Here is a 20,044-nt window from a genome sequence, read left to right on the forward strand (position 1 = left end):
GGGTGATGGAATTTTTCTGAGGTCAGATTCGGATTCAGCGCAGCAAAAACCTTCGGGTATAGTAGGTCTGGTCTCTGGTTCTGAGAATTGTTGGCCTGTGTAGTTCTTCTTGTTTTAAAATAATTATTTTTCGCAAAAAAAAAAAACAATTTATTTTTAATATTTCCTTTTAGCAATTATGAACTTCGATTCTAAAGGATAACATTAAGAATAAGATTTAATAAAAAATTTCTGTGTCTTTTTCTCTCTTAACATATTGTCGATCTGCCTCTTTTCGTCATATCTGGAATTCATATTATCTTTCACTCTCTACGTAGTTCATTATTTGTCTGTTTTTCGTATTTGAACGGTATGACGTGGGTGTGATATCCATAAAAACGGAATTCCCGACGATATTACACGGGATACCCAATTAGCTTTAATAATTCCCATATCAGCTATGGTTCGACCAGTTTAATTGATTTATTTCTTAGTCCTTTGAATTTAATTAATGTATAATTACCATATTGAATTCAATTAGAAACACTTAAAATTTTAAGTAGAAACATGTCGCATTTTCAACAAAATAGTTGAATTTTAAACTAAAAGATTATTTTTCTACCAAAAGAGATGAATTTTCAACGAAAGAGCGGAGCCTTAATGATACAAATTAAAATTTTTTTGGAAAGCAGTTGCATTTTTGATAAAATAGTTAAATCTTTAAGGCAGAAAGATGAATTTCAATAAAATAGTGGAATTTAAAAGAGAAATCTGTAATTATTAGGCAAACAGGTGCTTTTACAACCAAATAGTTGAAATTCCAATCGAAAGAAATGAATTTTCAATAAAATAGTGACATTTTTAACCATGTAGTTGATTTTTCAACTAACATAGGTAAACTTTCAAACAATTGGTTGGAATCTTAAACAAAAGAGATTAAAATTTAAGCTAAAACAGTTGCAAATTTTTAATCCATAAGGACGCATTTTCTTCTCAAAAAGACGATTTTTCAACGAAACAGTTAAAGTTTTGGTAAAAAAATAATTTTTGTAGAAAATGATTAAATTTTCAACAAAATAGTTGATCTTTAATCAAACATTACAATTTCACAAACAAAGAATTTGTACAAAGAAGTTTAACCATCTACCAGGTAGTTGACTTTTTAATAAAAAAGATTTATTCTCAGTGAAAAGTATAATAATTGGTATTTCAACCCAAGGAAGGTATTAATTTTACATAAAAAACATTCGAATTTAAGAACAACAGAAATTCTAAAAAAAATGTTATAGTTGATAGCCACACAACAAATATTTTAATTTTAAATAAAAAACAGTTGAATTCAGCAAAGAAGGCGAATTATTTACAAAACAGTAGAATTTTCAACCCGAAAATGTACATTTTCATAATAAAAAGTCCATTTCTAACCAGGTCGTTAAATTTTAAGCTAAAAACAATCAGTTTTTAACTAAAAAAGAAATAGTTACATTTTTAACAAAGTAGTCAAATTTTCTACTAAAGAGATGGATCTTAATTAATGAAAAAAAATTAATTTTCAACATATTCAACTAATAAAATGTAGTTTTTACATCAGAATACATACATTTTGAACAAAAAATGAAATAGTTAAATTATGAGTTTAAAAATATAATAATTATCAACCAACAAAAAAACTAATTTTCAACCAAATAGTTCAATTGTGAACGAATTGTTAAATTTCTACATAAAAAATTTATTTTCAACGAAAAAAAAACAAATTTTCAACAAAACATATATTTCAATCTTTTACCAACAAACTGAATTTCTAATAAAATAGTTTAATTTTTACCAAGTATGTAGTTGAATTTTCGACCAAAAAAGGTGACTTTCAATGAAAAATGTAATAGTTGAATTTTCAAACAAAAACTATCAATTTCCAGCCAAAAATGGATTAGTTAAATGTCAAGTTAAGCAGATTTAATGTTGAACTAAAAAAAATTATTTTTTTCCATAAAGAATTATAATTTTCATTTTAGTTTTACTTTAGTACTGTTAATTTCTTTAAGAATGATAATTTTGACATTTTAACAGGGAGTTTCCGTAAAGAATTATAACTTGATGTTGAAGAGGAAATTTTGGACATCGAATGGCAATTTTGGAAAAGAATTTAATTTGTGATTTAGAAGGGAATTTAACAAAAATCACTGTACCGAATCAGAACTCGTCATATCTGGAAAATTCCTTGTTCCCAATCAAAACTGGTTGAAATTTGAAAGAAAATTTCTTATACATTTTTTGTAAAATTTTAAACTTCCTTTTCCAAAATTTAGAAAACGGAGTCACCATACTTTTAATTATAATGTGAAATTTTGTGAATAACTAATATTCTAACTTTTAACAGGACTTTTTTGGGAGTGAATGTAATTGTGATTTGTAACAGGAAATTTCCGTGAATAATTATGATTTTCAGTTTCGAACAAATTATTTGAATTGGAACAGAGAATTTTCGGCGTGGAACGGGAATTTTGGAAAATAATTTTAATTCTGATTTGAAGAAGGAAATTTAAAAAATTTCTGTTAAAATTCAGAGTTATATTTTGTTTGCAAAATCTGTGTTCCAAAACGGATTTTTTTGTTAGAATATTTAGAAAAATTGAGAAGCGTATTTTTCATCTTATTCATTCAGTTTGTTGACGTTTCGCATTTCAATGCGTAGGAAAATTGGGAATATCAGATAATTACATGTTTATCATTTAATTTTAAAACATACCATTCAGTCTTTCTTTCTGATAAAAAACATAACACAATACAAAGTTCGAATGCAAATTATGATCGTTTAATGGAACAAAAAAATATTAATTTATTTTTAAGAAAAAAAGGTCCTGCACTCGGATATCGCGAGAACTAATTTTAATTTTCTAGGAATAAAATAATTGTTTAGATCAAAACTGTTTTATTCTCATTAAATATCTCAGTAGCAAGTGTTTATTTTTGTAAAAAATTAAATATTAGATTTTTAATCGCTATCCTAACCCGTTTTTGTTTCTATGAAATTCTGCTATCAAAATTCTCGATCTTCGAAATCTGCAGCAGAGTGCATCTATTTCCTCGAATCTGGATATCTTTTTTTTAAATCAAATTTTGTTGGCCTCAATTCAACACGACTTTAGCTCGAGAGAGGACTTTTCTTTTTTTTTCAATTATTTCCAAAAAAAGGAAAGTCCTTCAGTTTTGGTAACACCCCGTTGATAGTTCAAGTGTGATAAAATACCTAAAACTGTCCTTATCACGGAAGCATTCAGGGTAGCACTTTATATTTTATTTACATCGTGTTGTCACACGCCGGGCCATCTGTAATGACTGTTTTATGCCCTATTGAGATTAAGTCAGCTCCTCTTAGTGCAAGGCTGATTAAGCGCACTAATCAACTCTGATTAATCGCTGAATATCTCCAAAACTCTTTGGTGGTATCAACAGACACTGAGCAAATGAAAACTTTTATCACTAATTCACTAATTTTTTTCTCAAAATTTGTCATTATAAAGTATTCCCTCCTAATTGAACATTTCTCTCTAATATTATTAAATGTATTTTGAACTTTGTTCTTTTGTTTCTCTTATCCATTGTATTGTTTTATGATACCTTTTTTTATTTATCGTCTCTAAAGAAGGTTTTCTACAATTTGGCCGCTATATTCTATATTACTGATGATTCAGGCATTTTTCATTCATTTTATAAATTTCCGGCGATTTAACAACTATCTATAAATTCGGTCCAAATTTTTGAATACCTTAACAATTTTTTTTAATGTTTGCAAAAATTTTATTAAATTTCCGAAAATTAAGAAGATTTTAAGAAATCTTAAAAGCTCACAAGGTATTTTAATAAATTTTCCAACGTTTCAGAGAATATCAGATATCATAGAAGAAAGTAAGGGATTTCCTAGGATTTCAAAGATTTGAAAAGTTGTTCAAATATGTTTTCTAATCCATTAGAATTCATTTGGAATTCACCCTAAATTTTGATTAATTTGTCCTAAATTATTTTGAATTCACTCAAATTCTTCAAAATTCACTCGATTTTTATCATATTTTTCAATTGTTTTCTGTTCTCTTCATTTTTTTTATTCGCCTTGAATTTGTATGAATTTCATTTTTTCCAATTCATTTCAGAAATTTAATTTGAATTGTTTGTACGTATTATGAATTTGTTTTGAATGCGTTCAAATTCTCCTGAAATTCTTATAAATTTAATCGAAAAAAAATTATATAGTCACCTTATTTAATTAGTTACCTTATTCAATTAGTGCATTATTAATGCATATTAGATACTTCAGTTTTTTGCTAATTTTTTGTTGAATTAGTTCTTTTATCAGGAAGATGTCTTGTGGGTTTTATGCGGGATAAAAGACTGTTGTGGTTGTTTCTGAAATTGTTAAATTTTTTCCAGTTTTTACTTACTGAGGTATTAATTATTGCAAATTAAGAAACATAATTTTTTAAACAATTCATTATTGTTTTAAACTATAATCTCTCAGAGCAGTGCTAAAAAGTTTCGGTATTTTTGGAAATTTTTAGCTTTTCTTTGACTTTTTATTTATGAAAAAATTAAAAACTGAACATTAACAAGAATCATTCTTCAAAAATTATTCTATTTTTTCGAAATTAAGTATTTTTTCCTCGTGTTTTAAAAATATCAATCTAAGCAAAAAGGCTATCTTAAAGTTGATATAAGCCAAAGGATGAAATAACAAGGAGTAGATGGGAGGAGTGGGTCTGTAGATAACTTGTAGAAACTTTGTTTTAAATTACAACACGAAGCTTATTGCAGAGAAATTCATAACTTCAGAGCTTTTCATGACTGAAAAACTGAAGAAACGTTGAAAATTTCAGAAAAAAATGTTATTATATGTTTGTTGAAACATTCCTGTGTGTAATGTAATGTTTATAGAGGTTTTCGGGAAATAAATAAATCAGGGTGGCTGCTGGACCGGGAAATGAATGGGAATTTTTATCTTTTTAAATTATGATATCATTCAGTTTATAATGCTTTATTTGAACATTTTTCACTTACAAGTTTACCATTTCGGATTTTAATTTTTAAGCGTACGTTTTTCATTTAAAGAAATTTAAAATGCAGTTCTAAAGACTTAAAAAATAAAAAATGAGTAGCGTTTGAGATCGACAATTTTTTAATTTAAAAAACCTTTTAAGTTGAACAAATGCGAATACAACTTCTAATGATTTTGAAAATTGAACTTTACGTTAAGGATTAACAAGAGAATAATAATTGATTTTACAAGACTATTCGGAAAACGGTTTCAATTGGAAAGTCTAAGTAGCTAAACAAATGTAAACGCCTGATTGAATCTTTATAAACTATTTTCAATTTTAAAATAACTTTCAAATATATTCATAATCAAAGGCTTTTATTACATTTAATATATTGTTTCATTCCTTGCAATTTTAATTATTCTATTTAAAGAAATTTAATTTACAAGTAAAATGGTTGAATTTTGATGTATAATAATTATTGAACACCTATAATTACTAGAAAAGAATCGAGTAAGTTGAAGAGGAATTCAGAAGTTCTGAAAAGATTCAAAATTAATTTAAAGTTCGAAAAAAAAACTTTGAAGCTTTTTAAGGATTATAAAAGGTTTCAAAAATATTAAAAAACATTGTCTTGAGATTCCTAGGAAAATTGTAAATTACTATTTTATTTTGAAATTTTTTTTAGAGGTTATGTAAAATATTTCCAAAATTGTCACAAATGAATTTGGAAGATTTGAAGTAAATATTTTTTATTTTGCAGAATGTAAGAACAAAGTTTAGGAAGAATTCGAACCATTTTAAAAAATGATTATTTATTTATTTGAAATAAAATTTTGAAGCTTTTCAAGTATTTTTAAACTATTTAAAAAAACGATTTAAGTTATAATTTAAGAAATGTTCAGTTTCTAACAAAAATGTTAGCGTTCAATTTTTTATATTTTGAGCTTAAAATTGCTTAAAATGATGTTTAGCTCAGTTTCTATTACTTCAAATGGAAAAATGTTTAGCTGTCGAATTCGAATTTTTTTAATTTCACTGATCGTGAAAAATGTTTGCGAACCGGGAAAAAACCGGAAATTTTTCTATGTGATTAAAAAGGTCACCCTGATCAATTGAAAGTGTGCAGCAAAAACTGATTGATATCAGGACAAAGTTTTCCTATTTCTATTACAAATTTCCTATCAGCAATTGCCATGCACGATTTATCAGTTTCGTCTCTTTTGCATTTACACTTTACAATATCTGGCTCGTACGTCATCCTAAGTGGATTGCATCTGTTTCTAGTGTTTCATGGCATTATGCTGCTTTTCTGGGAGGGGTAGCTGTTAAGTACTGTTTCACCCGGAAGATAAGCCTGTCGACGGCGGTAACTCCAAAGCTCTCTTAAAGCAGGATTTGTAAATAGTATGCTGCTAGCTCAGAATTTTAATTTGTTGTTGATTCGAGAGTTCATTGATACAATCGCTAAATTCTGCACGGAAAAGAATAGTTCATTAAAAATTCAGTGACTTTATATTATATTTGTGGGTGATTCTGAACCATCCTATTTAGATTATTTCATTTTCCAAATGGGAAAAGAAAAATATTTATAAGCAAACCCGCCAGATTGGAACGAATCGTGAATTTAGTGTCCCTATTAAAATTTTGTAATTTAAGATCGAAAAGAAATTTATTTTTTCATTAATAATTTTTTGCAAAAAGAGCATGAACAAGATTCACAATTAAAACCCAGAGTTCCAAACTATCTCAATTTTCGGATCATTAGAGACAAACAAAATTCTGAATTTTTTTCATGATAAAGAATTTTAATATCATTCCAATTGAAGTCGTGACCATGTGTAATTTTGTGATTTGAAATGACCAGGGTGGCCGCTGGACTGTGAAACCGGGTATTTTATGAGACCGGGAAAGCCGAGAAACGACCGTCAATTTATTTTTTGAACAGGAATTTAATAGATTTGTAGAAAAAAATCCTTCCAAGTTTGATTTCAACAGATTTTTAAATAATCAGTTTAATTTTGATCTTTTTTCAATTATGATATCATTCAGTTTAAAATGCGTAATTCGAAAATCTTTCACTTACAAGTTTTCCATTTTTAATTTTAATTTTTAAGCTTACATTTCCTTTTAAAGAATTTTAAATTGCAGTTTAAGGAATTGAGAAATAAAAAAATATTAGCGTTTGAAATTGACAATTTTTAATCAAATCAATATATTAAGAAAAAATTAGTTCATCTTGAAGTCTTGTAAACAGATCTTAAATTTGTAGGCATTTCATCAAATTCTTGCCCTTTTAATTTTTCAGAATTTATTTCAAACTTACTGGATTCAAATAATTTTTTCATATTTTCAAATTTTTTTTATTCAATTTGGTTTTTTAAGAATTTAATCGAATTCTTCTCATTTCCCATAAATTATTCTAAATTCACTCAAATTTTACTTAAATAAATTGATTTTTTTTTCAATTTATTAGTCCATTTCAATTCTTTTGAATTGTTTTATAGTCATTAGTCACATTTTATTTTTTTAATTCACTGCGAGTTTTTATTAATTTACCCTGAATTCTGTTAAATTCTTTGGAATTCTTTTAAATTTTTTAATTCAATTGAATTGTTCTAAATACTCAAATGTTACTGAAATAAATGGATTTTTTTCATTTTTTTTATTTTTCTAATTTATTTAAATTCTTTTGAATGTTTTGAACGTAACTCTTTTAGTTAGAAATTGTAGGGTTTCAAAGATTTAAAGTGATTTGAATTTTTCTTTAATTCGCCATGAATTCTTATTAATTTATCCCGAATTCTTCCGAATTTTCTTGAAGTTTTCTATATTTATTTAATTCAGTGGGGGGTTTTCTTTGCAGATTAAATTTTTTTTTATTAATTCCGTCTTGAAGTCTTAACCTCAACTGGAATCCTTAGAAATTTCCTTAAATTCCTTTGAACTCCATTGCATTTTTGCAAATTCGTTTCAAAGTTACTGAATTTAATGTTTTTTATACTTTTAAATTGTTTTCAAATAATTTGAATTTTTTAATCCACCTTACATTTTTATGAATTTCATCGAATTTTTCCCGTTTCACTTAATTTCCTCTAAATTCATTCCACTTAACGGAAATCAATCGAATTCTTTTGGATTTAACATAAATTCTTTTTAACCCTTATAAATTTGTCCTGAATTCGTTTATTACGCTTTGGCTGCGAAAAAAGTACTGGACTGCGAGGCCTGGAAATAAAATTTTGACTTGTAATTTATAAGCAAGTGGGTTAGAATTTTAAGATAATTCTAATTTGCAAAAATGTAATTTTGACTAATTTTTGAAAATAGTTTCAATTAGAATTTCTAACATTTTCAAATTTATTAAAAACAAAATGCGTTAGAATTATGAATTGAAAAAATATTCCAAATGAAACATGATAGAAATTTCTGATTTGGCGAAATTAAAGTTCAGAAGATCAGCATTTCACAAAGGAATATTTAAATGTCAAAATTCGAAACATTATTTATTTAAGTATATTTCAAAATAATTCGAATTAGTAGATTGTTAAACTTTAAAAATTTGTGCTAATAAAAGATAATGTAGGTAAATATATTTTAAAATATAATTTTTTCTTATTAAAAAAGGTTTTAATGAAATTATACATTTTACAGCACGCTTTGTAGATTTGCAGATGCATTAAAATGAGCAAGAATAAGGTATAATTTGAGAATAGTTTGAAATTGTTTAATTCAATAGAAAATAATAAATAATATTTCATGCACTAAGGCTTTAAAGTCTAAAATCATTAAATAATTAAAACTCGGTTTTCGAAAAATAAAAATTAAACACCTATGCGATTCTGAAAGCGTATTTATTTATATTTAAAATTAATTCGAGTTTTAAATTATCATCTTAGTTTAGAAATGTTGAAAACTTTAGATAGTTTCTAATAGTTTAGAAGCCTTGAAACATTAAAATTAAAAAATATTTTAAATCCTTGAATTTTTGAAATTTTTAAACACATTCTTCAGAGGTACTTTCGAAATTGAGGCTAAATTTTAAAAATTTGTATTTGAGAAAGAGAAGATATTGCAACTTAATACGTTTTTAGAATTTGAAAGTAACGTAAAATTCGATCGAATTTTTAAAATTCTCAAATTTAATTTGAAGGGATTAAAATTGGAAGATTTCAGTTTTTAAAACTTATTGTTTATAATATGAGTAAATAGAAGAAATTCACATCAGATCATTCTTTTTAAATAATGAAAAGTACAGATACAACTTGAATTTTATTTAAATTATAATGTCTTAAATAAATCTTTATTTAAATTGAAAGAAAATAAAAACTGTAAAATCGCTTAATTGTTGAAAATCTTATGATTAAAACTTTCGGCTTTGGAGGAAATTGGAAGAGTTAATATGATTAAGTTTCTGTATTGTATTCTAAAAATTATAAATATTAGGAATTTAAAAATAATCTCGCTTTCTTTGATCAAAAAATGAAATTTCAACCTACTAAAGTTTCAAAATTTGTAAATAACATTAAGTTCAAAATGCAATTCTTGGGCATTTAAATACAATCACTGATTGTGAGTCATCGCTGTCTGATAATGAAAGAGTCCTGAAGTTCGAAACTTATTTTTTTGCTGTGAAGTCACGTGATTTAGTTTCTCATAACTGAATCTTGTAGGAAAGACATAATCAAGATTTTTAAAAACATATTCTGCTATTTTTAAATATTTAGTCACGTTTTCTATTTAAAGAACTAGTCTCACTAGAGAAGCTATTATCAGAACTGAAAATAGATTTTTGTTTAAGAAGGTTTATTTATAAATTTAGGCAATGATGAAAATGTTATTCAATAATTAATAAATGTGTTTTTGTTTGGGTTATAAAATATTCGAGTCTTTCATTGTTGCGGAAAAGTTCTGGTTAAATATGAGGCTTGTAGGCAGGAAAAAATGATTTATTATCTCCGGATTCTGTGCATTGACTGCATCTTGTTGTCTCGGATGTTCGAAGCAGGACGACACTAATCTTGTCTCCTGATAAGAAAACACACTTTTCATGGTCATTAGAAGGAGGGAAATTTCTACAACAGTTACCCTCCAAAAAAAATTAATTACTTTTAAATATCCTCTGGACTGGGGACTGAAAACCGGGAAATGAGAGTGAATTTATTTTTTGATCGCGATTTCACAATTCTAGTTTTAAAAAAAGGAGATAAATTTTGTTATTGAATTTTTTCCGAATTGAAACAGGAACTTTTTTATTTATTACTTTTTATTTATTTGTTATTTTTTTTTGTTTTTAGTTTAAGGCAGGCAAATGATATATTTTTTAAATTCTTATTGATTTGGTAGGGATGAAATGTGGTTTTTATTTTTTAATTGAAAGAGGCTCTTTTTTTCTTTGTATCACTTTTATTGGTTTGTGTGGGATGACATTTTGGTCGTTTATTTTGTTTCTGAATTGGAAGAGGTCATTTTTTCTTTTAAAATTTTTGATTTAGTTTGAGGGAAGAATTTTTTGTTTTCAATTTTTTCTGAAATGGAAGAAGGAAATTTGTTGGTTTTGACATTTATATTGAGTTGGTAAGGAGAAAATTTCTTTTTAATTTTTTTTCTGAATCGGACGGACATTATATATTTTTAAGACTTATCGATTTGCAAAAGAGCAAATTTCGGTTTTCAATATTTTATGAATTGGTAGAAGGATAATTTTTTCTTTTTATTATTTTTTGAGTGATATGGGGACCAATTTGGTATTTTTTAACATTCAAGAGGAACCTGTTTTATTTTAAATATGTTTATTGATGTGAGCTGAAAGAAAAGATTTGTTTTAATTTAGAGCACTAAAAATAATAGCATGGAATTATATTTTCAATGTAATTTATTAATTAATTATTAAGTTTGCAGTTTAATGTCATTTTATTTTAAATTATTATATTAATAACTTCTGAATTAAAATTGTTTCAAGCTTCAATTTTAAAAGCTTAAAATTAAAAAGAATTCAAAAGAGTGCTTTCATTTGCAGTTCAGTTTTGATTACTTCAAATAAAATTTTCTTTCTATTTTAGTAGTTTGTATATTTTACTTTCAATGACCGTGACAAATGATTGGGAGCCGGGAAATGATCTGACATTTTTTTCCTTGATTAAAACGGCCACCCTGATTTTCAAAGATAAAAAGAAATTTTGAAGCGAGATTCTCAAAAAATGTAATTGAGCAAAAAGTTTCAACAATAAATAAAAAATATAATGTAATTAATATAAAATATACCGTATTCCGCTGCCAAAAGCTGCACAAGTTCCTCTCGTTCTAAGAATCTTTTTTTTTCTTTCTCTTGCTGACGAGATTGCCGATTGAAAGATTATATTTCTCTCGAATCATAAATTAATGTCTCTCTTATATGACGTGTAATGGGAGCGTTCATGGGGGTGCAGTCGACATTGATTTATTGAGACGAGACACACTAGTTTTGAGTATTTTTCTCCACTAAACTGGCTCTACATTTTCAAATTTAAATAAAAGATATTTAAAAAAATTGAAATTAAATTAGATTTGGTTACATTTTAGATACTAAAAGTTTTCAAAGTTCCTTCCATTTCTCTGGTTTCTTGAAGAATCTTGAATAATCAAAATATAATTTTTTTTAGTTGCTTTTGCAAAAAAAAGTAACTGTCGTTACTTTTTTTAGTTACTTTTGTATTTTAGAAATATATATACAGAGAGCTATCATCATTGGGTTGCTCCGTTTCCTCAAGAAATACGAGGGTTTCGCCGTCCTGTTGTTGTGATTTCGTCATTATTGATTGTTTGTGAATTCCTTTGAATTTTGTCGTATTTATCCTGAATTCTTTGAAATTCCCTTGCAGTCTACTAAATTTAATGGATCTTTTGGATTAAATTTTTTTTTAATTCACCTTGAATTCTTACGCATTTTATCGGAATTCTATTCACTCCTATTTATCCGAATTCAGTGGGATTTATTGGAGGTTTAAACATTTTTTATATTCACTTTAATTATTTTTGTTTTATCTCGATTTCATATGCACTAAATCAAATTCTTTTAAATTCTCTTGAACTATTTCAAATTCACTCAAATTTTACCTAAATGAATGCAATATCTTGAATTAAATTTACTTAATTCACTTGAATTCTTTTTAAATCCACCTTGAATTTTTATCAATTTTATTCAATTCTTCTCATTTCCCTTAAGTTTATCTAAATTTACTCTAATTTTATCTAATTCATTTTTAGTTATTTCTTGAATTTTTTTGAATACACTTAAATTCTTAAATCCTGAGTTTTTTTTTTAAACAGCATCGAATTCTTTCGAAATTCTCTTGATTTTTGTTTAGCTCTTGCTGAATTCTTTTGAACGCATTAAAAAATGTTTTAATTTACTAAATTCTAGTCAATTTTACTTTCAATTTGTCACAGCCATATTATCAAATTGTATAGTAGTTCAGGCAGTAGCGCTTCGGCTTCTAATCCGAAAAGTTGCGTGTTTGATTCTCGCTGCCTAAACTTTTTTTATTTAATTTTTTATTGATTAAAATGTGTATAAATATAATGTAAAAATTCATCGTTTATCCGATAAAATACGAGGTTATGAGGTTTAAAACCCCTTGTTCATAGTTATAATTTTACATTTAATTAGTAAATATTGTGAAAGAAATTAATAACATTTATAGAAAGTACATGTGCGAAAAACCCTATAAAATGGGAAAAAATAGTTTTTCGTGATAGCAGGCACTATGAAAATTATTAACAGCACAATGTTTAAACATTATTGAAGGGAATTATATTCATCGAATCATTCGCATTTCGCATAAATTCCTCTAAGTTCACTCGAGTTTCATTTAATTCATTTGTTTTCTTTAATATTTTAAATTCACCTGGAAGTCTTATAAATTCCATCGAGTTCTTTTAAATTCTTTTGAATCCAAAAGAACATCTGTCACTTTTAGTCAACTGTAGTCACTTTTGGTCACTTTTTCACTTTTTTCAAGTAAATTAGGATGTGGCAACCCTGTGCATTTTTTGTTTATCCTAATAGCAATTATTTTTTGGAATCTTCGTCGTTCAATCTTTCTCTTCTCGAGTTAAGTATGATTCCTGTTGTACTGAAGAATCTTTCGAAAACTAGCTACCACAATTTGCATAGTGAAAATAAAAAAATAGTTTCAAAAGTAATAACATTGATTGATTTTCATAAAAAAAAGACCCGTGAACTATGTTTCAAAAGTAACTAAAAAAGTAACGATTTTTATGGATACTGTTACTTAAAAAGATGTAATTACACTCGAACTTGGATTCAAGTAGTCCCGATTTACTGCGTTCCGAGAATTGATGCCTCGGGGGTTTCGTAATGAGAGGAGCGCGGGGCCGAAAGAGAGGATGTGCTCAGTCAAGCGTGACCAGCAGCTCCAGGGCCATACTCTCAGCCAGTGAGTTGCATCAGGTTGCGTCATGCGTCCATATTCAACAGAAATCGTTCAGGTGGTCCTGACTGTTTGTAATTAAATGCTATCGTTCTCAAAAAAAAAGTAATAAGTTAGAAGAAACTGGTTACTTTCAATCACTGGCTTATAGTCACGAATATTGTAGTTTACTAAGATTTAATTTGAATTATGAACTTGGAAAAGATGTTGGGTGTTTCGCGTGTCAAGACTTGACTTGAAGTCTTCGACTATTGTTTCGTGACTAACTAGAGAATCGGCGAACATGTGCAAGTTCTCCAGCACAGAGATATCAGCCGTCAAGGAAGTGGCTGATACCGACGTCCTGCTTATTCACGTTTGACTCCGTTTGTGATCTCAACGAACATTCCAATTAGATAAAAAAGCGCGATCTTGGGAGACGAGAACTTTAACTTTTGGCGAAAAAATAAACACGTGGCAATAACTACGTTTCTTCTTTTTCTAATCTTATCTGAATTTTAGAGGAAAATTACGACAACTTAATAGTGCAAAAAATTTGTTAGAAGAGATAATATTAGGGATCACAGTTATTATTTATTAAAATATTCCCCTTTTCCCCTATTTTTCCCTTTTACTTTTAAAATCTTCGATAATCCATATATGTGAGAATTTTGTTCACTCTTTTCCCCTTTATATCCCGTTTTTTGAAGCTGCGATTAATTTTTTAGGAGTGACAGGCTGCACTGTTTTTCCCCTATTCATTTGTGTTTTCCTTTTTCCTTTATTCTCGAAAAACTTCACCTTTTCCGCCTTTTTTTATTTTTATATACGATATTTGAAAATACAATTGTTAGTTTTACATCGAAAACATTATTCTATTCAAAACTGGAATATGCTACCAGTCACTTTCTTCAGTCCGATTATTGAAAAGTGCATGGCGCCATTTTAGATTAATATCTCGAAACTATCTCGAAAATATTGTTGTCGCGAAGCCCACGTTCATGATTAGGTAAAGCTGTCGTTCCTATTTCCCGTTTAAAATAAAAATTCTGAAAAACTTTAAGTTTATAACAAATGTAAGGTTATATAAATAATATACTCAATAATAATAACAATAATAATAATAATAGTAATAATTAATTGGACATATACAACATTTAAAGTGTAGATTTTCGAAGAGTTTGAAAATAAATAAACATTTTAAGATTTTTAAAAGGATTCAAGATAATTAAATTTTGGTTGGAAAATGACTTAGAAAATTTAAACTTATTTTTTATTTTTTTAAATAAATTTTAAGCGAAAATTGACAAAGCTTTGGAAATATTAAAAAATTTTTTCTAAAATTTCGAAAAAGAATGAGGATGATTCTAAAGCAAAAATGTTCAATTCAATATTAATTTCAAAGTTAAAAACATTTCCAAAATTAAAATAAAAAATGTTTATTTGATGTTGATTTTTTATTTTGAAAAATTAATTTTAAGAGCATATTTCTAAAAAAATTAAATTTCAAATTATTTCAAAAATTTTCACGATAGAATCTGGAAGTTTGAAGGCTTTTTTCAGAATTTTAAGAAAATTTTTAATAATGTTTAAAAATATATAGAAGATTTAAAAATTTTGTAACTGGTTTAATAAATATCTTGGTGTTTGAAAAGATTTCCAAAATTTTTTTTTAAATGTAAATTTTTGAAGATTTCGAAAAAAATTCGAAGCTTTTTAAGAAGTTTGAAAGGTTTCAAAAAAATTTTTAAATTGTCTTGAAATTCCTGAGAAGATTTTGATTGACTTTTTACTTTAGTATATTAATTTTAAAGCTAATTTAAGAAGGTCAATTATCGAAAATAACTGGAAGATTAAAGGGCAATTTTTCTACTTTTGAAAGATTTTTCCAAATTTTAGGAATAGTTTAAGTCAGTTTAAAAGATATTTATTTTGCAAACTTTTAAATGTATAAAATATGTTTTAAACTGAGTCGGTTTTTTTCTTAAATTTTGCAAAGTCCTGAAAAATAAACAAATTATACTCTTTCGGCATATCTGAAATTTAAAAAAAATGAAATTTTTCAAAGGTCTTAAGAAAGTTATATATTTATTTAACCATAAAAATAAACAAACTTAAAAAAGAACAGTTTATTCGAATTTTTTTTTGTATGTAAGATTATTTTTTCTTAAAAATAATAATTTCGTTGAAATTTTTTTCATTCATGACTAAAAAATCTTTTTCAGTTAAAGATTGAACTATTTTTGTTTTTTTGTTAGCAATGCAACTGGTTGGAAATTAATCTTTTTTGTTTGTTAAAAATGCAGCTGGTTGAAAATTATCTTTTTTTTTTCGTCAAAGATTCATTTCGTGGCAAATTAATATTTGTGTGTTAAAAAATTAAATTGGTTTGTAGCAAATTCGTGTCTTGAATTATTGACATTTTTAACAATTATTTTTGTATTATTTTATTTTTATCAATTATAAAAAATCTTGTCCTGGCTTTTCTTTTATATTGTTTCAGAGAATGCATACTATGAAATACAACAATTTTGTTTCATGTAATTAATAATCATTTGTAAGAAAAAAAATCTGCGTTTCGATTTTGGGTGCTTATTAATTTGAATATTTCCTGTCATAAAAATACATTGCTTACGCATGGTGACACCAGCTCAGGAAAAGTAAAATATTTTGAAGAAAAAAAAAACGTTTTAAAGTCAGCGGATTCCTATACTAAAATTAAAAATAAATAACCTTTAAAAAATAATAAGTTTTCATTACAAATTTTCATAAATTCGTAATCCGATCTTTACATTTTTTCACGTCAGAGAACAGTTAGAGAATTTTGAAAATATAGTTTAACGTTAACTCTGTTGCACCTAAACCCAGATTAAAAAATTTCTTGTTACTCCTAGGAGTCCATTAACATTATTTTCTCCAAGAAATTAACTATATGCAAATAAAAAAAAAAATTCTGTTCGAAATTTAAAAAAAAATTCGATGAGACTGTGGCTGTTTAAAGACAGCCGTCGGAAAATTCAAATTTGCAGCTCAAGTCGAGCTTGAAAATTTTCTAACAAATTTTCTGTTAATCCTAGGACATCGGAAACTTTATAAATTCCAAAAAAGTTAATTTTTTACCACCGGGAAATTTGAGTTTTCACTTAAAGCCAAACTTGAAATATTATTGGTCATGGAAGTCAGGGAATTTTGAAAATGTTTGCAGCCATCTTGAATTTAATACGTTTACTTTATATTTTGTGTCTACTCATTTTCCAGAAATGTTTCGACTACGAAATTGATTCAGACGAAGAGTGGGAAGAAGAGGAACCTGGAGAATCCCTTCGAGGTTCTGATGATGAAAAGGACGAGGAAAACCCGGAAGATAATGAATACGACGTCGACAATGAATTTATGGTTCCTCACGGGTTAGTTTAATATAGAATTTTGTTTGAAAGATTATTTAATATATTCGCAACAAAAAAGTTCATTTTCAACCAAGAAATATAATTTTCTACCAAATAGTGGAATGTTCAAATACAAAAATTTAGAAAAAGTAATTTTGAACAAAGAAAAAAAAACGAATTTTCAACCAGGTAAACTGAACCAAAAAGATGATGAGTTTTCTACAAAAGAGTTAAGTTAAAATTGAATAGTTTAATTTTCTACCAAATTATTTAATTTTTGAGTAAAATAGACTAATTTTCTACAAAATAGTGGAATTTTCAACTCAAAAAGTCGAATTCTCAACAAAATATAAAATAGGTGATAATTCAACCTAAATTTATTTTAATTTAAAGTCAAAGTTACTTTAGTTAAAAAAAGGGATTAATTTTTGACCAAGAATATAATTTTCTTTAAAAAATATCAATTTTCAACCACTTATATAAATTTACAAATAAATATTTTGAGTAATAGATGTGATGTTGTTAGTCTAAATTTTATTTGATTCATTTTTAGTTTACATTTTTTTTTGGTTCTGAAATTTCTTATCTGAATAGTTGAATTTTTAAACTAGAAAAATCAATCTAATCAAAAATGGAATAGTTAAATTTCCAATAGCAAAAATTAATTTTCAATACTAAAAAAAAGAATTTTCTAGCAAAAATGTATTTTCCCACCAAATAGTTGAATTTTCAATAAAATAGTTAAATTTTTAGTTAACTTTTATTTTTAAATCAAAAAATTAATTTTCAACCTTTAAATATAAATTTTCAATCTATAAATATAAATTTTCTACGAAAAAGACAGATTTTTAACGAATTACATCAATTTTCAACCAAATAGTTTTAAAAATGTATGTGAAGTTTATCGAAATTTTATGTGATTACTTTTTAGTTGAAATTTTTTTAGTTTCTAAAATTTTTAAATCAAAAAGTTGAATTTTTAAACTAAAAAGAGGAATCATTAATAAAAAATGTAGTAGTTAAATTTTCATTACAAAAACTTTATTTTCAATTCTAAAAAAAAAAATTTCTACAAAAAAATTGTATTTATCTGCAAAATTATTGAATATTATATCCAATTTTTGAAAGAAAATTTGTATATTCTACCAATCAGTTGAATTTAAAAAAAAATCAGTTAAAATTTATTTGTAACTTAAAAAAATGAGTCTTTAACCTAAAAAGCTGAATTTTTAAGCCGAAATACCGAAAATACGAATTTTTTACAAAACAATTGCATTTTTAACCAGAAAAGGAGATGTATCTATAAAAAGAGATGAATTTTTAAACCAAAAAGTACGAATTTCCAACAAAATAATTAAATCTTTAACCAAAACAGATCAATTTTTTAACGAAACATTTGCGTTTAAAAAAAGGTGATTTTTCTACAAAACAAATGAATTTTGAAAGAAAGGTTTAATTTTTAAACCAAAAAGATATATTCTTAACAAATCACAAAAAAAATTTAACTGTGTAGTTAAATTTTCAACCAAGAAGGTTAATTTTCTACCTAAAAGACCGATTTTCAAAAAATTTCGTAAATTTTAAAATAAATTGTTTGAACGATGGATGTCATGTTAGTCCAATTGTTATTTGATTAATTTTTAGTTTGTATTTTTTTCCTTTCTAAAATTTGTTATTAAAATATTTTAATTTTTAAGCTAAGAAGATCAATCTCGAATCAAATTTTCATCAAAAAATTTTGTATTCAACCAATCAGTTTAATTTTAAATAAAATAGTTAAATTTTGCGTTCGAATTTATTTTTAAATAAAAACGAATTTTCAACCTAAAAAAAATAATTTTTAACTAAATAGTTTGAACAATGGATGTGATGTTTGTCGAGGTTTTATTTATTCTACAAATTCTTAATTAAATACTTGAATTTTTAAACTAAAAAGATAAATCTTAAATGAAAAATGTAATAATTAAATTTTAATGACCAAAAATTAATTTGCAATTAAAAAAATGATTTTTTTGTACGAAAAAGTTATATTTTTCGACCAAATAATTGAATTTTATACCAAATTGTTAAATCTTCAAGCTAGAAAGACGATTTTTCCACAAAACAATGGAATTTTTAATGCGAGAATATGATTTTCATTAAAAATTGTTGTATTTAACCAGTCAGTTTAATTTTCAACAAAATAGTTAGATTTTTCTTTAAAATTTATTTTTAACAATGAAAATGAATTTTTATAATAAATGAAATATTTAATTAAGATTTTCCTTAAAAATGAAAGTTAAATTTAACTATAAAAACGAATTTTTAACCTAAAAAGATCAATATTTAAGAAAAAATATATCTTTTTTTGAACCAAATAATTATATTTTCTACCAAACTGTCGAATTTTCGGCCGAAAATACAAATTTTGTAAAGAAAGCAAATGATTTTAAAACTCTAAAGATGAATATTTAACAAAATAGTTGAATTTTAAACATAACAAAATTGTTCATCTAGAAAGAATAAACATTTTAAGCAAATTGTTGAATTTTTAACTATATAAAAATTTCAATAGTATATTTTTCAACCGAAAAGAATGATCTTTCAACCAAAAATAGTTCGATTTTCTCATTATGATTTATTCATTCAGTTCACATTAGCAATTTTGATAATTAAATGTCTGAAGAATAATATTTAAATAAACATTGAAGTTCATTTTTAATAATTTAAAAATTATTTTTTTATTTTATTTTTCCATTGCTCACTATTTTTTCAAATTTCTGACACTATTTGCACTGTTTTTTATTTCTAAAGTGATTTTGAGGTTTGGAAATCAGAAATTCAGAATAATAATATTAATTCTCTTTTTTTTTTATAGATATTTATCAGAGGAAGAGGCGCCAGGAGACGAAGATGAAGAAGACACGGTAGGTTTTAATTCCAATTAACAAAAAATTTATAATCATTGCATAATGTGTTGATAAATAAAATTAATTTTTGTTGCGTTTTTATTTTAGAATCCAGAAACGCAAAAGTTAAAAATTAAGCTTCTTGGGGAGCAGTTTGAAGCTGAAATGAAAACAAAAACGTCGAAGCTTAAACCGAAAGTGATTGGTTGCATATGGCGAAATTCTGACAGTTCTTATGCTTCAAACAGTAAGTATTTTATTATTGATTTTATTTTGCTTATTAGGGCTTTCATTTAAGAACCTTGAAAATTCCTTGAATTTTGCTAATTGTTCTGGATTTGAATCGTTTTTTT

At 25.8% G+C, this 20,044-nt stretch overlaps 2 protein-coding genes across 2 annotated transcripts in view; one reads left to right on the plus strand and one right to left on the minus strand.

Moving 5' to 3' along the window:
* LOC117177821 (dendritic arbor reduction protein 1-like) overlaps positions 1-13,672 on the minus strand; it is a 28,898-nt gene extending 15,226 nt beyond the window's left edge. The window contains exons 1-2 of the mRNA XM_033368779.1: positions 13,298-13,672; positions 11,271-11,497 (exon numbers count right to left, since the gene is read on the minus strand). The gene's annotated coding sequence lies outside the window, so the exon portion shown is untranslated. The remainder of the gene's footprint in view (positions 1-11,270; positions 11,498-13,297) is intronic.
* LOC117177820 (chromatin assembly factor 1 subunit A-B-like) overlaps positions 1-20,044 on the plus strand; it is an 84,742-nt gene that overhangs the window by 55,315 nt on the left and 9,383 nt on the right. Inside the window, exons 7-9 of the mRNA XM_033368774.1 lie at positions 16,676-16,824; positions 19,661-19,709; positions 19,800-19,938. Coding sequence (XP_033224665.1) covers positions 16,676-16,824; positions 19,661-19,709; positions 19,800-19,938 — 337 coding nt within the window. The remainder of the gene's footprint in view (positions 1-16,675; positions 16,825-19,660; positions 19,710-19,799; positions 19,939-20,044) is intronic.

The sequence above is a fragment of the Belonocnema kinseyi genome, chromosome 8, assembly GCF_010883055.1.
Source record: "Belonocnema kinseyi isolate 2016_QV_RU_SX_M_011 chromosome 8, B_treatae_v1, whole genome shotgun sequence".
NCBI classification, from domain to species: Eukaryota; Metazoa; Arthropoda; class Insecta; order Hymenoptera; family Cynipidae; genus Belonocnema; species Belonocnema kinseyi.